The 17,693-nt window shown below is 38.0% G+C and overlaps 2 protein-coding genes across 4 annotated transcripts in view; both read left to right on the forward strand.

Moving 5' to 3' along the window:
• The first annotated feature begins 2,025 nt into the window (after positions 1-2,025).
• On the forward strand, positions 2,026-13,345 carry cdc27 (cell division cycle 27). 2 transcript variants are annotated; one of them, XM_084429608.1, is made up of 19 exons: positions 2,026-2,379; positions 3,512-3,587; positions 3,880-4,027; positions 5,853-5,978; positions 7,586-7,683; positions 7,806-7,978; positions 8,143-8,354; positions 8,551-8,662; positions 9,036-9,151; positions 9,233-9,332; positions 9,431-9,635; positions 9,794-9,966; positions 10,095-10,247; positions 11,516-11,724; positions 11,846-11,963; positions 12,156-12,284; positions 12,364-12,438; positions 12,545-12,710; positions 12,785-13,345. In XM_084429608.1, exons 1-19 carry the CDS (start codon positions 2,353-2,355, stop codon positions 12,868-12,870), a joined length of 2,502 nt encoding a protein of 833 aa, XP_084285734.1. In that variant the 5' UTR covers positions 2,026-2,352; the 3' UTR covers positions 12,871-13,345. The 2 variants fall into 2 exon arrangements, with proteins under 2 accessions (XP_084285734.1, XP_084285733.1); XM_084429607.1 differs by having other exon boundaries at positions 2,211-2,379; positions 12,782-13,345.
• A 1,334-nt stretch (positions 13,346-14,679) lies between these two features.
• Positions 14,680-17,693, forward strand: part of kansl1b (KAT8 regulatory NSL complex subunit 1b) — an 87,215-nt gene continuing 84,201 nt past the window's right edge. Inside the window, exons 1-2 of one of the 2 annotated variants that reach the window (XM_084420469.1) lie at positions 14,680-14,701; positions 15,783-15,888. The gene's annotated coding sequence lies outside the window, so the exon portion shown is untranslated. Of the gene's footprint in view, positions 14,702-15,782; positions 15,889-16,619; positions 17,133-17,693 lie in introns of those variants that run through there. The other variant, XM_084420468.1, reaches the window with a different exon arrangement.

A 17,693-nucleotide genomic window follows, 5' to 3' on the forward strand; every position in this document is an offset into this window, starting at 1 on the left:
TAGCCATCGTTCAACCTGAAGAGGGCAGCACTCAGACGTTTTTACCATATATTGTAGAATTAAGTTTACTTTATACCCAAATGTCAAAAAAAGTTACTCGAATCAATGAACAGCACTAATAAAGCCCCATTCTTAGAGATCATTAACTAAAAAAAGTCGGTTTAGGGTTTAGTTACCCTTTAAACGGCAAAACACATGCACTTTACACATATTTGACAATCGGAATATATAGGCTAGTTCATGATATAGGTCTAATTAACAAATGTGTGAATATTTTGAATAAAATAACAATAAATGCGATAGGCCTAGGCTGCATGGAATTAAAACGTTCTAAAATAAAATGTAATAAAAACTCACGCTAGGGGGGTCAGCTAGAGCCCCTCGAATAAATTATATAGATGTCCCCCACCGTGTCCTGGCGCAAGTTCTGCCACTGGGGGTCCCCAGACCCCAGTTTGAAAACCACTGATCTAAGTCAAACCAAAGAGTATAGAAGCCCAAGAGGCGAAACTCTGTTGTGTTATGGGTAACAGTCTGTAGATGGCGCTGCTTAGGCGCGTCCGCCATTATGGACTGAAAGCTGCTGAAATCGTTAGCCAGTCAATGGCAAAATCCTTAGGTGTTTATAGTTCATGTGTGCACTTGCTAGATTGCACATCTTTTTTGTACCTTTCCGCCTGTAATAGGACATTCATAGATAGTTTTTTTTTCTTGCCATTGAAACGTTCACTGTGTGCACTTTCACTAAAGATGTTGAAAAAACAAGTTAATATTTTTGTGATATTCTATGTAAAAGAAAAGTCTTTAGAAATGTTCATTTATAATGTTATTTATTTATTTATTTCAAATCATATATATGGTGATGTTCACTAATTTCAAAATCAACATTTGAATAAATATCTTACTGTGTGTCTGCCTATATATCATTTCATGAATTTCTGTTATTCACATAACAAGGAAAATGCATAATAGAACATAAATATTGATAGATTAAAGGTTTGCAGTAATTTTATAATTGTATTATACATATAATTGTATCTTTGCAAACCGTAAGTGGTAGGCTAATGAAGCCGATTCGGTGGGGGACATACCCTTACTAAAAAGTACTATAGGAATCTTATAGTATTTTGGGACAAAATATTATAGTAATCTTATAGGAATACTATAGTAATTTGGGACATACTACAGAAGTACGATAAGACTACTATATAAATACTATAGCAGCTTTAAAATATTATAGAGGTATTACAGAACATCACAGAAGTATGTTATGTTCTGTAATACCTCTATAATATCCTAGAGCCGCTATAGTATTTCTATAGTAGTCTTATAGTACTTCTATAGTAATATTTTGTCCCAAAATACTATTTTCCTAAGGGTAATTAGGCCATGCATAACCAACACATAGACGTATATTTTCTGTCATTTAACGTCGGTCATCCTCATTAATGTATTTTAAATTGTTTTCATATTTAGATATGACGGCCAGAAAAAATTAAGTTATGTTAAGTTTTTGTTATGTTAAGTTTTTCAGTGCCATTGACTCCCATTATTTTTTGGCGTTTTCCTTCAGTTTTCAGTCCATAATGGCGGCCGCGCCGTCACGTCATGGGGGCAACTGTTGCTATGGAGCGTTCTATTGAGTTTCGCCTCTTGGGCTTCTATACTCTTTGGTCAAACTCTCTACTGCCATGATCAGCTTTAGACTTTTGTTAAGTTTATAACGTTTCTTTTAAAATATTTTTTCATAGCTGATTAAACCAGATGTCACTTTCCAAGGTCATAGACTAGACTAGGCTACAGTAGCCAATGTTTTCACTACTCCACCAACAAATCATCACAAATTCAATTTGTACTTTTTTTTCCCACATGAACTTCAGACCAAGCCAAATAAAAAGTAATCAAACTGAGTTTTGATTTTCATAATTGTTACTAACTCACAACAAATTGTAATTAGTAAAAGCTATAGTGCAATTAATTTTTCAGGCTGGTCCAGGTCAGCTAAGCATCCAACGGTAAACAAACAGGAGATGTCATATTATACACTGTATATAATTGTATTTTTTTAATGTCTTTTATTTTTTATGTCACTGCACCTGCTTCGCCCGAAGATTCCGAAAATTGGAGAATTCCTAATCGGCTATTTCCGACAGAATTCGCCCCTTATCGTAAAGTGTGTATTTGAATCGGTTGTGTTCGGGCATTTCCGGATTCACGATAACGGTTGGAATGTTCAAATCTTCGATGCTAGTTTTGCTACTTCTGGCCTGGAGTGGATATTGAGCTAAGAAAGCGACTGAAGAAGGAGCGAAGAAACTAAAAAAAGGAGGTGAAGAGGAGCCTGGCTACGGAATGACGGTGTTGCAGGAACCTGTCCAGGTATTTGAATTAAATGTTAAAGCGCTCCGTTGCACTCCCAATTGCGGGAGAAGACTTTTATCCAGCCCGAGAGACCGGATGATTGTGCGCTGCTACACCGCGGCCTCAGTTAGCGGCTAATGCTAAGGGCCTCTGCCCTTTACCTCACACAAAACCTGCACTTAAACATACAATATATTGCTTTTATTTGTATTTACAATTCCAGTTTTAATAAATGCAGTGCTTGTCAACTTGGGGCAGTTTTTTTGTTTGTTAGTAGTTTGCAGGCAAGCTAATGTGTTGTTTTGCAGGTTAGCCAGCTGCCTGATTTATTGGTTTTTTTATTATTGGGTTAACTTAGTGATGTTTCATTTTGACGCTTGTGTGAAAATATCTGCTGGGGTAAGGATAATTGTAAATTGTAGATTTACATGTTTACAGAAATTGCTTAAGAGAATATAGGAAAAGTAACATTAACCAGTGCATTTGAAGTGATTTGATGATTAGCAATTCTGGAGTTGGTTAGTTGTTTGATATATGAGCTCCTTAGAAATAAAAACATAACATGTGATTGCCTTTTAAATGTGTGTTTTCATATTTCTAAGTTATGCTGTTTTAATGGGCCAACATAAACGTTAAAGGTTGTGGGTTTTATAAGTCTTCGTCAGATATTAGCTAGCCAACTGTTCATCGAGTACAGCTCTTAAACCTCTGTAATTTATGTCTGTCAGACATCAATTCAAATGCATATACAATGTGTACACATTGGCTGTCTCAAATCAGAATGAGCTGCCCTACCTAGTCAGTATTTTGGATGCATCACATCTGTCAGTCAATATCAGCTGGCTTCCCTCCTTCTCTTCCAACCTTTGTGTATACTGAAATCGTTCACCATTTCCCGAAACTGTGATTAAGACATGAAATTATTTACTGTCATTAAATCATATACATTTGAAAATCTTTGCAGTCTCATTGTTTCTGTAGGAGTTAATTTCATCTGCAGTTTTGATGATCAGTTGTATAGCCTAAGTTACTTGCTGCCAGGTGTTAATAAAATATTAACCTGGTATTGTTGACCATTTTTGTGATGCATCTTCCTTATTGCTAACTGTAAATGGGATGAAGGTAACAGCAGCTCTGTTTTGATCCATAGGCTGCTGTATGGCATGCTCTGAACCACTACGCCTACCGAGATGCTGTATTCCTGGCAGAGAGGCTCTATGCTGAGGGTAATTGCACAAATCATGCTCAGTACAGACAGACAACATCCTCCATTTCCCCTCATCTTTCAGAGCTGAGCCGAGGCATTGCATTAAAACAACTTTGTGTGACTCAAAATGGAAGCTGACATTTTTAATCATTTTACCCTTCCAACATTAACTGTTTAAAATACCTTACACTGCTTGCATTATTTTTTATGTCCGTCATATTAAATCCAGACTGATTATATAATTTAGGACAAATCCTGTTCCCTTCTATCATTTGTGTTCTTCTGAATATTCTTTTCTTTTTGCCTGTCAGTCCATTCAGAAGAGGCACTTTTCCTGCTGGCCACATGCTACTACCGTTCAGGGAAAGCTTACAAGGCCTACCACCTCCTGAAAGGACACAGCTGCACCACGCCACAATGCAAATATCTCCTTGCCAAGTGCTGTGTGGAACTGAGCAAGTATGGATGATTCCCCAGCTAATCATAACACATGACTCATGATCATCATATCCCAGTGCCTATTTCTAACATCTCTGATATTCCTTATAAAATACTCAATACCTCACAATCATAGCAATATTCAATGCTACTAATATAATCAAATTATGAGATAATAGGCTGCAGCAAGTCTCTGCATTTATACTGCCTTTTGTTCTGTTTACTTTCACTTAAAAGGTTTGTTCACAGTTCACACAAAAATGAAAATGGTCATTAATTACTCACCGTCATGTCGTTCCAAACCTATGTCCAAAAGACATTCATTCATCTTCGAAACACAAATGAAGATCTTTTTAATGAAATCTGAGACCTTTCTGTACCTCATTTGAAAGTCTACGCAACTACCACTTGCAAGCCCCGGAAAGGTTGTAAAATATGAATCTCCAATGCGCGTTCACGCAACAACGTTTGCTCTCGTGTCAACATAACACGCATGAATCATGGTGCTCTAGTCTAGTGAATGTGCGTTGGAGATTAATATTTTGTAAATAAAGTGGTAAATTGTTTGTTTTTTTGCACAAACAAAGCACAAATTTATGTTAAACTACTGGAGTCACATGGAGTACTTTTTGATTTTCTTTACTACCTTTCTGGGGCTTGAAAGTGGTAGTTGCGTAGGCTGTCAGTGGAAGGACAGAAAGCTCCCAGATTTCATTTGATCTTCATTTGTGTTATGAAGATGACGAAAGTCTTACAGGTTTGGAACGACATGACAGTGAGTAAATAATGACAGAATTTTAATTTTTGGGTGAACTAACCCTTTGAGCCCTATTTTAACAATCTAAGCGCACGGTTTAAAGCGCACAGCGCAAATGTCTGTATCCACTTTTGCTAGTTTAACAACGGGAAAAATGGTCTAAAAGGGTTGTCCCTATTCTTTTAATGGGTAATGGGTGTGTTTTTGGCGTAACATGCAAAAAAACAATCAGATTGTAATTTCCCATTCCCTTTAAAAGCCAGTTGCGCTTGCGCCATGGCAGATTCGCTATTTACATGGCTGAATTTGCATGCGGAAAGACTGAACGCGTCTCCAGAGAGGAAACGGATCTGTTCGTGCGTGAGGTTAAAACGCGGAAGCAGACCATCTATGGGACAAGCCGAATTCCACCATATCTTTATGAACACAATATCTTTAATATTTGGCTAGTTTGTGTGCTGCTGGGCATCCCTGTGTGTGTAATAAGCAGAGTGTATGTGCGTTGTGGACTCGCCTATAGGCGCACATACTAACCCGCTCTTTAAATAACAAAAAAAAAGATTGCGCCATTGACTTTAGACGAGGTTTCAGTTGGTCAATGGTGCAGTCTATTTCAGTTGCCTCAAAATAGGAACGTGCCAACAATGCGCCTGAACACACCTCGTTTTCAGACCAGCACGCCCATGGGCGCACAAATGGGTGCAAATGCATTTGCTATTTAAACAACGTGGCGCAGGACGTGAAAATGATAACTGGGTCAGGCTGAAACTAGCAATAAACACTTGCGCTGGTTGTATGATAGGGCCCTTCAAGACAAAGTGACCATGTATACATTTGTACCTAACATTTTGAGCAAAACATGCATTTGCTGTGAAAGTCTTGAAATCCTTAGAGTTTTAAGTACTACCAATTACTGTAGAATGTGTGTATCTTTACTTTAGTATTGAAGTAGAAGTACTTTTGACATCTCTACCTGAGGGCCATGTAACGAAATATAGGATGTTAATCATAAGAATGATTGGGACTGAAAGCTATAGATCTCATTAACGATGAATACTGTTTTGAGTTATTTATATTTTTCTCTGTCAGGTTGGCAGAGGGAGAACAGATTCTGACCGGAGGAGTCCTTAACAAACAGAAGAGCCAAGACGACATCATTACTGAGTTTGGAGACTCCGCCTGCTTCACTCTGGCACTGCTGGGGCAAATCTACTGGTATGTTGTTGAGATTGTTTGTCTACTTACCTTGACCTACTGAAATCAGTGAACCTTAATGAAAATACAGAGATATCTTCTCTGCAGTTGTTCCTGGGAAAGAGACACCAGTGAGAGTCTTTGTTGTTTAACTTGTGGATACAGCTGACTGGAACCAAAGCTGTAATGGATTTAGAGACTATTTAGAGAGTATTTTGTTTTGTATTTATTTTATTTAAATAAATATATGTTCGTGAAGAGCGGCTCTGTGATCAGTAGTAAATTCTGCTCCATCTCTAAAAGCACTGCAAGTTTGAGTCACTTATAACGTGCAGTCGTTCATTTGAAAAACAACCTGCACCAAACATCATCTCAAACTTGTAAACCTGTTGTCCAACAAAAGACAACATTTAATAACATGTTTTTACTCGCTTCATATCATCAGTCGATCTAATGTGGCTTCTTATCACGCAATTAGGGAGACAATATATAATTTTATAGTATTATATACAGTGATAAAGGTTTTGCATTGCATTATAAATATACTTTATTATTATGAAAATAACAGAGAAGGCTTTAAGAATAGAAGAAAGCGCTTCTATCTTCATTTATATTCATCTACAGCGATAGCTGTATTAGCTGAATTGGGATTTCCTGGAATATCATTGTAGTACTTCCACGAGGCATATTTGGAGTTTCTCCACGAGGGCGTCCTTTGGCGTCCAGTAAACAAACGCCTAGTAATGCTCACTCCATCCTATTTTGGGTTAAAAAATAGGAAAAATAATACTTCTCTCTAAAGAAATTGATATGATAATACATATGTTTTTCTCCAGTGTACAGAAGTTAAAAAAAATAAAAAGTATAGTAAAAATGATTTTTCTGTAAAATACAAATATTATTTTCTTAATATTATATTATGTTTATTCTTAAATGCTCTATTTTTAATTTTTAAAAATGTAAATGTTATTGCAATAGTAATATTTCTTATTTTGTTTGTTTATTTAGAAATAATAATCATATTAATTATTATTAGTCATATATATATATATATATATATATATATATATATATATATAAGCACAAGCACAACAAACCAGGTGTTCTTATATATACATATATATATTTATATATACATTTGAAAAAAAATATGCATCTCAATGCATCTGTCAGAAAAATCACAATTCAGAAAACAGAAAAAGTACACACTTTAGGGGATGTGTACTTCAATACACAACTAGGAAATGCAGCTAAATCTGTAATGTTTTAATTTTGTCTGCAATACACCTCTGTAGACGTCAAGTTATGCTGTTGTGCTCGCTGTGTGTTTGGGTTTCTCCGTGAGCGTCTCACAGAAGCTGTGGTTCTCGACAGCTATAATTGTGACATTTTCTTACAGCAAATAATCCACTGTTATTTACATTGAATTAAAAAAAAAAAACCTGCTGTTTTCTTTGTCAAAGATTGTTATTGGATTGTAAAGTTTTGATTTTTGTTGTTGACATTTTCAGCCTATTGTGTATTTTGGCAGAAACCCAAAAATGGCATTTTATGAATTGAAACATTTTCAGTGGCTAAAATGTTGGTGATCATGCACAAAACTAATACACCTTTCTTCGTCCCTGCAGCAAAACAGATCGAATAGCAAAAGGAGCTGAATGTTACCAAAAGAGCATGACCGAGAACCCTTTCTTATGGTCTCCATTTGAGTCTCTATGTCAGATTGGTGAGTTTCTTTTCCGTTATTAATTAGGGTCATTATCCAACCTTATCCAAGCTACACAGTTACAGGACTCCATGAGGAGATGTTAGATAATGTGATTTTAAACTGTGCCCTCTGTGCTACAGGGGAACGACCGGATCCAGAGCAGATCTTCAGATTGACCTCCTTGCAGAATTTCAGTGGAGGCAGTGGAGGAGGCATCCCCCCTCCTCCCATCAGCCCTGCACACACACCTAGTAACAACATGGGACACAGACAAGTCGACACCGTCCTAATGGAGACCCCACAGGATACTTTGGTATGTCCTTCCTCTGGTTTGCCATGCATTTTATGTTTTATAAAGACAGATTTGTTTATGCATTAAGAATATGAGGGGCATGGGTTGACTATTATATTTAACGTTGTGAACTATGATTATCTTCTTCATCATATCTTGGCATTGTCTTTCTTCCCTCTCTAAAGGAGCTAAACCGGCTCAATCTAGAATCTTCTAATTCAAAGTACTCCCTGAATACGGACTCCTCTGTGTCCTACATCGACTCCTCCGTCATATCGCCAGACTCCATTCCACTGGGCACCAGTGGCTCACTGTTATCCAAACAGGTGCAAAACAAACCCAAGAGTGGCCGCTGTTTGCTGGGGGGCACAGCCACACTCAGTCCCCTAACACCAAGGTAACGACCACTTTGAGAGACCCAAATTGAACATTAGGGCTGTTATGCCTCACACATGCATAAGACTTTTTTTAATGTAGTTCCAAGTACTTTTTTTTCTTCATTGATTCCGATTATGAATGTGATAAATTGGCATAACTTTGGTTATATTATGATTTCATTCTAGTAATTGTTCTTTCTGTTTAAAACTGTGAAGTTTTGGAATTTTGCCTCTGGAGCCGAGCCCGGGAGACCCAACGTACCTGCAGAATTACGGTCACAGTGGAACTGGGATGGAACCACCTCCTCCGCCTGGCCCTCCAAAGAAGGTAATCTTCTTTGCTTATAGCAGCTTGCTGTTATAATATTTCCATGGGACTTTTTAAAGGGGCTTTGGTTTACACTTTTGAATGAATGCAGGGCTTTTTTTTTTATGTTTATTTTTTACGTTTTATACCATTATCCAAGTTTTTTTGCACTGGAAGAGTCATTTAGTTTGTACATTACTATTTTGCACCCTATTTTTTTATTTTATTTTTATTGCTAAATTGTTTTGCTGAATGACATGCATCATGTCATTATTCCACAAGAGTGTGAAAAATTCTTCTGTGTGTCATTTATAATACAGACTATCAAAATAAACTCTTTAAAACATTTATGTAAGGCTTCGTAAAAAATAAACGATCCCCTCCCCCATTTCAGGCCGTCAGTAGAATCAGCCAAGTGGGGACGAAGTCAGTGTTTGCACAGAGTGGCAACAGCAGAGAGGTCATTCCAAACCCTTTCAACCAAACTCAGACCACTGCCCCACAGACCAGGTAAATATCACTACACATTTATATAGGCAACTAATAGCTATCATATAATGGCTTCTGATGACATCTCTTTCTGGTTTGTAGTACTACACCACAAGTGCTGAGCCCAACCATTGCTGCTCCCCCAAATGTGCAGCCACGGCGGAGCTCAAGACTCTTCACCAGTGCCAGCTCCACTGCCAAGGTACTGTCTTTTACGCATGCAAGTTTATGCATATACATTTGCAAAAAAAGAGAGAGAGAAGGTTTTATTAACACTCTGTTAATTATGGAATTGAATAGGAGAATAGTAAGAAGCTGAAAATGAAGTTCCCCACCAAGATTCCTAACCGAAAGACCAAAACGAAAACGGGTAAGGGAGGAATCACCCCATCTAACCTGAATGAGAGCATTGAGATCCTCAAGCTGGATTCTTCCATATCGGAGGGCAAAGGCAACATCAGCTCGCCACAGTTCCAAGCTTTTAATTTACAAAAGGCTGCTGCAGGTATCTGAGAATGCTCGTCTTTTTAAGATGTATTGGAAGAACTATAAACAAATCTATCTATTTATCTTTTTTTTTTATTACTATTATACTATTGCAAATAATAAAATTTCTGCAAAACTGAAGCAGGTTCTTAATTTTTTCTCCTTTGTTTTATTCAGATGGGCTGATGACGTTGATGCGGGATATTGGGAGGGGCTATCTAGCTCTCTGCTCTTATAACTGCAGAGAGGCCATTAACATCTTAAGTCAGCTGCCTTCACACCACTACAACACAGGGTGGGTGCTGGGTCAGATCGGACGAGCCCACTTTGAACTGGCTGAATACATGCAGGTGAGTCAGGGCTGCTTAAATCAGATGACATCATTTATAATTGAAGGCATTCAAGAACTTATCAGTGGTAAAAATTTATTTATACAGAAAAGGTAACCAAGACTGAATTTTTCGGTCTGTTTAACCAGGCGGAGAGGATTTTCTCAGAAGTCCGTCGTATCGAGAGCTATCGAGTGGAAGGTATGGAGATCTATTCCACAACACTCTGGCATTTACAGAAGGATGTGGCGCTTTCTGCCCTCTCTAAAGATCTCACTGACATGGACAAAAACTCACCAGAGGTAAGTTTCTCGTTGCAATATAGCAAATGCACAGGTCAGGGCTCCAGACTGCGACCAATTGGTCGCATTTTGCGACCATTTTTTCTGCCGGTGCGACCAAATATTTATTTAGGTCGCGCTGGCGCGACCACAACGTTGCCGAGCAGCGAATGCAAACAGAATGAAAGCGGAACGAAAATGCGCTACTTATTTATGCTTCACGGACCGTTTAATAGTTCGGACCAATAATAGACAGCGCAGCGCCCCGAACTTGCCAGTCGCGGGCCGATCTCGAGACACTGTTACTACGAGATCCAGAAAAGAAATCCATTGAATTCGCCCCAGAATTAATAACATCATCGCTGCGAGATCCAGTGAGAAACATTCCGAGTCGGCGCAGAGTTCTGTTATAAACCATAGATATCAGATCAAACAGCGCTGACGTGGAAACCAGGATAAACACTTACAGAAGGCTTTCAGTCCACAAATCAGCAACATTCACCATGGATTTAGGCTAATGTAGTAACTCTAACCATAACTATGGTATTGTGACAGAAATAGTCAAACGCTTACAAGTACTACATATCTTTTTCCAGCACTTCAAAACTATAATATCATATATAAATGTTATTTTTAATGTGATGACCAACACATTTTTTGTTCATCCTTCAAAGATTGTCCTAAAACTAAACAATTTAAGATGTAGGAAAACTTTTTTTTTTAAATCACTTTATATATATATATATATATATATATATATACTATATACTTTATAATCACTCATAAATACCATTGTAAACAGTAGGATGCTTATTGGCTATTTTGACTCCCTAATATAAATTTTTTCACTCATTTTGCTTTTTAATTAATATTAAGACATTATGAATGGTAATAATTAAAGTTAATTTCATCTACACCCTAAATTAAGCTTAGTGCTTTATTGTCAGCCCCAGTGCTACCAGATTTGTTTGTAGAACTCCGTGTCTGCGGTGCTGCTGCCCTCAAATGTTAGTCTGGAGCCCTGTGAACTTAAATGAAAACTGCACATTGTAATATCTGAACGTTAAGTCTATTTATTATTAAAGAATTTGTCATTATTACAGTTATTTTGGGGGAAATTTTAATAATTGCATTGCAAGCTGGTGTGCCCCTAAATTTTGTGCTTGCGCTCCTAAAATTTTCAGTCAGGGGCTACAGCGCTCGTAGTAAAAAAAGTTAGTCTGGAGCCCTGCAGGTTTTGTTTGCAATGCTTTATCTCATGGTTTCTTTTTTCTTCTCTCTGTGTACAGCCCTGGTGTGTAGCTGGTAACTGTTTCAGCTTACAGCGGGAGCATGACATTGCCATTAAGTTCTTCACACGGGCCATCCAGGTGGATCCCAGCTTTGCATATGCATACACACTATTAGGGCATGAACTAGTTCTCACAGAGGAGCTGGAGAAAGCCTTGGGCTGCTTCCGCAATGCTATACGCCTCAATAAACGTCACTACAATGCCTGGTATGGTTCAGACTCTACTCTTTGACTTTGGAAACGAGAGACTACATTTGATAAAACCTAAAGTGCATAAAATGAAATAGTTGAATCTCACTAGTTAATTTTATGTTGTCTGCTACTTCAGGTACGGCTTGGGAATGATTTACTACAAGCAGGAGAAGTTTAACCTAGCTGAGATTCATTTCAAGAAGGCTTTGAGCATCAATCCTCAGAGCTCTGTACTGCTCTGTCATATTGGAGTGGTGAGTAAATCTAATGCAGGGAAAATAGTATCAGTCTAAAGGGATTCAGCCTGAATTTGTGGATCACATCCTCTTATTTCTTAGGTAAACGACAGTGCAAGATTGTTACTTGGAATTTGAAATGTCAGACTAGCTCTATATGTACTTGTTGCGTTGCTACCTTTATATCCATTCTCATGTGCTCCAAATCAGGTTCAACATGCTTTGAAAAAATCAGACCATGCACTGGAGACCCTGAACAGAGCCATTAGCATCGACCCCAAGAACCCGCTATGCAAATTTCATAGGGCCTCTATTCTCTTTGCCAATGAAAAGTACAAGGTACTTCTCAACTTCTTACATCAGTCAGCCAAGATGATATACATTTTTAAATGTTAAGTAACTAATTCATTCTTCACAGGCGGCTCTGCAGGAGCTTGAAGAGCTAAAGCAAATAGTTCCCAAAGAGTCCCTTGTTTACTTCTTAATAGGAAAGGTATACCTAAAGCTCAGCTGCTTACTTGCATATATTTTACATTAGCTATATGCTGATATAATCATTTTAAAAACGTCCACTAAACAAATGTACATCATCTTTATAGGTCTATAAGAAGCTTGGCCAGACTCATCTGGCACTAATGAACTTCTCTTGGGCCATGGACTTAGACCCCAAAGGGGCCAATAATCAGATCAAAGAGGCCATAGATAAGCGATACCTCCCAGATGATGATGAACCTGTCACTCCTGATGACTATCCCTACTACTCAAGTAAGTATCCTACTCAGTGAGCCATTTAAGTGGTGCTGTGTGCTCTATCTAATGTTGTTGCTTGGTCTCAGCAGCGGAGGTGGAGGAGTCACAGGAGAGCAGTATGACGGACGCTGATGACACACAGCTCCACACCGCAGAGAGCGATGAGGTTCTGTAGCCCCTGGACACCACTCTGGACTTTGAAAAAAAAAAAAAATGCCAATTTGGGGGCTACTCGAAGACTCCAGCTCTGAAAAAGGAGGAAGAAGAAAAAAAGGAAAACAAACTGCTGCTAATAACAGTACCTCCTCATTTCTGTCATTTTATTTTCATCATTCGTTCTTGCCTTTTTCCACCCCCTCGTCATCATGCCTTAGAGGTCTCTCATCGGTCTGATCTTCTGGTCCTGTCTCATCCCTCATCGTCACTGGCATCGTCACCTTTATCGCAGACATGATCACTTGAAGAACTCAAGTTCTGTCTGAGCTCAAATTGCCCTTATTTGCCAATGACTCCACTGTCTTCTCAACAAGTTAATTGTCAATTTAAGACTCAAAAAAGAGCCACAGACATTCATTGATGTTCCTGTCTTAATGCGTAGGCCTTTTATGTTATTTTATCGCCATTTACTCTGAATAAAGACCTGTGTAAGAGTTGGTAGTCCTTTGATTCCTCTCCCCTCCCTTTTTCTTCATGGAACGTGATTGCTGGGAGAAAAAAGCACTTTCTGCCCACATCCAAATTAAAAAAAGTGTTTGGCTAAAGAGATTCAATGTAAACTGCATATCTTCTATCAGATTGCCATCTGTTTAGAAGAAAAATCTTTTTGAAAGTTAACCATAGAAAGTACTAGTTCTGGATGATGCAGTTTTTTTTTTTTTTTTTACCAGATTTTAAAACCTGTGAGTGATACTCAAAAAGCACTTCTTATGTTTTAATTTATTTGTATTATTTTTTTTTTTTCCAGAACAATTTGCCACTCTCACACTCATCTGTTTTACTCTAACAGTTATGAACCACCTTCAAAACATCTGCATCCATATTTTTGCCTAGCTGCAAGACATTGATTAGAGAATTGTTGCTTAAACGATAAGCGTATGGGTGTGGTGGTTTCCTTGGCACACACTAGTCTTACTGTGTGTTTAGGAACCCATACCACAATGTCCAAATTTACAACACTATTGTATGGCACAGTGACCAGTGGTCAGACTTCTTGAGACAATTTTCTGAAATGTTGGTGCTGTTGAGGATAATACTGATGAACAGAAAATGTGCACAAAGTATCTTTCATGGATTTTATTTTACCAGAACATGTTTATTATTATAAAATGTTTTTGATCTCTGCTAAATGCTTCTTATTGTACATTTTAAGGAATTAAAAGGTAATAGAATAAACAACTTTGACTGAACGTACTGATGTGTTCATTGAAGAAAAATAGGAAACCTGTACACTAATCTAAACTTGGCTTTTTCTTAAACACTGTTCGAAAGTGCATAGGCTCGTAAAATTACCATTGGTTTTCATCAACATGCCATGATTCCACTCGAATGCCTACAGTTATTTATACTGCTGTACAAAACTATTGAAATGTGATGTTCCTTCACTGGACAATGTAACAAAGTTTAGGCATTTTTAACTTAATTATAAATGTCTAATAATAACGTATTCCCATAGATATCCGCTGATATTTATAAAATAGCTGGCGACAGTTGCGAGAATGACAACAACAGACAAAGATACTGCGATATTAAGCTATTTAATAGGCCTGAGGTATGTTCAAACGTGACAGTATGTTGGGTACTTGTGTATTTAATACACAATAAATTCAAGCAAATAAACAAAAATCAACTCTTTTGCAAAGTTACATATTTTTTTACTTTCACTCGTAAGCCCATCTCTCTCTAAAAACACATAAACCAGCCAATCAGCAGACGGCTTTCCACCCACTGACCAATCATAGCTTGAAATGAGGCGGTACTTCCGGCTCAAGTCTGGTTGATCTGTGCAGGTAAGTGAACGTGAATTCTGTACTCTGTCATGTAAAATATACTTATTTTGCTGTTTTAGTATGGGAAAAAATACTGTTTTCAACGTAAAATGTTGTATAAGGTCTAAAGGAAAACGCTGTTTCATTTTTCATCTCATTCAGTGAGCGCTAGACATAATGACAAAGTAATTTCATCCCGGAGATTGCAGTCAACAGGCCAAAAATTGTTTGGGTTCAAAAAAATCTCTCCGTCCATCAGAATTAACCTCCAAATAAAATCAAACCAACTATAAAATTGTATTTTTCCTGTAGTTGCAAGTGAGAATGTCAGCTAAAATTGTACCCTTTGAATTCGTCTTCAAGATGTGAGTGGTGATGAAAGAAAGGCTGTAATACAGCAGAGACTGTCAGCTGATGATGTTAGCATGCTAAACCTACTGTGAACGGGCATGAGTAAACGAAATTAATACTGAACTTTATTTCTTTTTAAAACGTATCTAATTTAATAGCAGTAAATCTGCTATTCTTATTCATATCTGTATTATACTCTACACGTCTTATTTATTATATTATATTGTATTGTATGTAGTTGTGTTTCAAAACCTAGTGAGCTGCCTACTAAGTCAGCATATTGAACGCACGTATTATGGCAGCTTACGTGCTTTTGAAACATTCCGAAACTCCATCATCTGTCTTCAGATGCCGTTTCTAATGCGCTGGTTTTGTATTTTACTTTGTTAGTCTTTAAAAAAAAAAAATATATATATATTATTGTTTTTTTTTTTATTATCTTATTTTGTTTACATTTCACTGATTTGACTGAACTAACTTTATGAAATAAGTTCTCTCCTGTTATTGTCTCCCAAAGATCTGACTGTAATAAGTGAAAGACACGATACATTTGCAGCTTTATATTATGTAATGAATATGTAACGTTACGTGTAATATCTTAAAACTTTTAAAATATAAAGTTTAAAATTGTGCAATTTAGATTAAATATTATAAACAAAAAAATACAATTAAAATCATGCATGTTATTGTTAGGAATATGGGCTATTACAATTATAAATGTATATGCTAACGACCTTTTTTTTTTTTTCAGACTGCAGGTTGGATCGCTGTCTGTCTTTTATTTGAGTTTACAAGTTACATTTGGATTAATAATGGAGGTTCCAGTAAACCATAGACTGAAACCAGTCATCTCTAAGGTCTGACACTCTTAAGTTATTTTCATGTTTATTTACATTTATATGTAATATATTAGGGGGATGTAGTATCTCCTGTAGTATCTCTGTAGTATGTATACTGTAAGTTGTTGGAATAATCAAAAAAGGGTCAGCTAAAATAACCAGTGCCACAGAAAAGAAGTAAAAAAAATTGAGTATTCCCATCTTAAACAGTAGATGGTGCTGTCTTTTTATTTATGAGGACCCCTGTAAACAGGAAGCTCTAAACCCTCCATGTCATGGTTGCATAATTGTCCCCACATGCAGGGGTCTTGTATAACATTTATCTTATTCTATAGTGGTTATTCGGTCGTATTACACTCCACTTGGTATTGTTTTCTTGAACACCCCTTGGTCACTATAGAGCACTTCAGATGCCCTTGAGTTCCCTCTGCTGGTATAACATTTGTTTTAGAACTTCTTTCTAGAAATGTGCAACATTAGGCAAGGGCTCTAGGCACTACTTACTGCGCTGGTTTTATCCATATTTTATAGTATGTTATTTTGTTAAAACTTAATTTGAATTATGGTAAAATTTTGACGGTTTTCGACCAATTATGCGTCTGCTTGAATAGGATTAATGTGGTGATGATGTAGTAAATGTACGTCTGAATGTGGCGCCCCCTAATGTCATGACGCATTATGTCAGGAAGCTTGGCGCCTCTAGCGGCCAGTCAGGGTAGCGCGTCTCTCTCCCGCCACTGCGCCGCTCCGCTTCTTTCTGTTTGTCAGACTCGCAATCCGAGGGAGAGGAGCGAGCCGCCATTTTCCGAGCTCGTCGCTTCCCCCTCGAACGACAACAATAAAAAAAACGGACGAAAACGGGGTTTTAACAGCCGAAATCGAACACGAAGACCTTTCGGATAAGGAGAGAAGTGATTGCACTCAAAGAACGACCGGAAAAGGGATACATTTCTCTGTTTTTACGTGGCTTTTGTCGGGGGCGATTGAAAAACAGCCGACTGGGCTCCTATAGCTCGACTGCCCCCGTTTCTTTCGCCCATTTCGTGATTCCTAAACGCAGCCTGGAGGAGTGGGAGGAGGAAGAGGAGGGGGGTTACCGAACACCGGAGCGCGCGAGAGGCCGGGGATTTTTCCACCTGAACGTGCAACAGTGGAATCTGCATCTGGATAATTGCTTCTGCCTGTCAGTTATTACTACTATATTTCTTAAGTGTGGGGATTTATTACATCAATTTCCCCCGGAATCGGCTCCTCATCACGTGGTAGGTTCCTCCTTTTCTCTTTGTTAGTTTATAACTCGGTGGCGTGAGGCAACTTCAGACATTTTTAACGCAATTATGCACTAAATCGACGTGCGGGTGAAATAGTGCATGTCGAGGGCGCGTTAACTCTATAAATGCGGCTCAGATCGGACGCCTTTTGCTCTCGGTAGTTATTTTCCACGGTTTGTTCTGGTTAAACTCATAAAGTAGGCGGCGTTGAAAGTCAGACCATCAAGGTTGCAAAATCAGCCTGACTAGCACAGGCATAATTATACGTGTCAACTTTACGAAAGCACGTAGTTGGTAATCACACATGAGACGAGTTCGTTCACTCAGAGGCTTTTGCCTTGAGTAGGTTAAACCCATGCAATATGCGCGTGTGTGATCATGGGTTGGGTGCGCAGTATATGTCTGTCTGCTGCTGCATCTAGATCAGTAGGGTTTCGCCTGTGCTGTGCGAATCTTGTGCATTGCATTAAGATCTGTTACTGGATGTTGTCCCAGGCCTATGCATCACATGGATTTCCAGTAATACAGATTAATTATACAGTCAACGCGTAC

The sequence above is a fragment of the Rutilus rutilus genome (genome assembly GCF_951802725.1).
Source record: "Rutilus rutilus genome assembly, chromosome: 1".
NCBI classification, from domain to species: domain Eukaryota; kingdom Metazoa; phylum Chordata; class Actinopteri; order Cypriniformes; family Leuciscidae; genus Rutilus; species Rutilus rutilus.

Excerpts from the sequence above, each read along its gene's own strand:
- cdc27 (XM_084429607.1), top strand. The coding sequence starts at position 2,353 with ATGACGGTGTTGCAGGAACCTGTCCAG. Across the intron at positions 4,028-5,852 it reads TGCTGTGTGGAACTGAGCAA|GTTGGCAGAGGGAGAACAGA; the intron begins GTATGGATGATT and ends TTTCTCTGTCAG. Across the intron at positions 8,663-9,035 it reads CGCCTGGCCCTCCAAAGAAG|GCCGTCAGTAGAATCAGCCA; the intron begins GTAATCTTCTTT and ends CCCCCATTTCAG.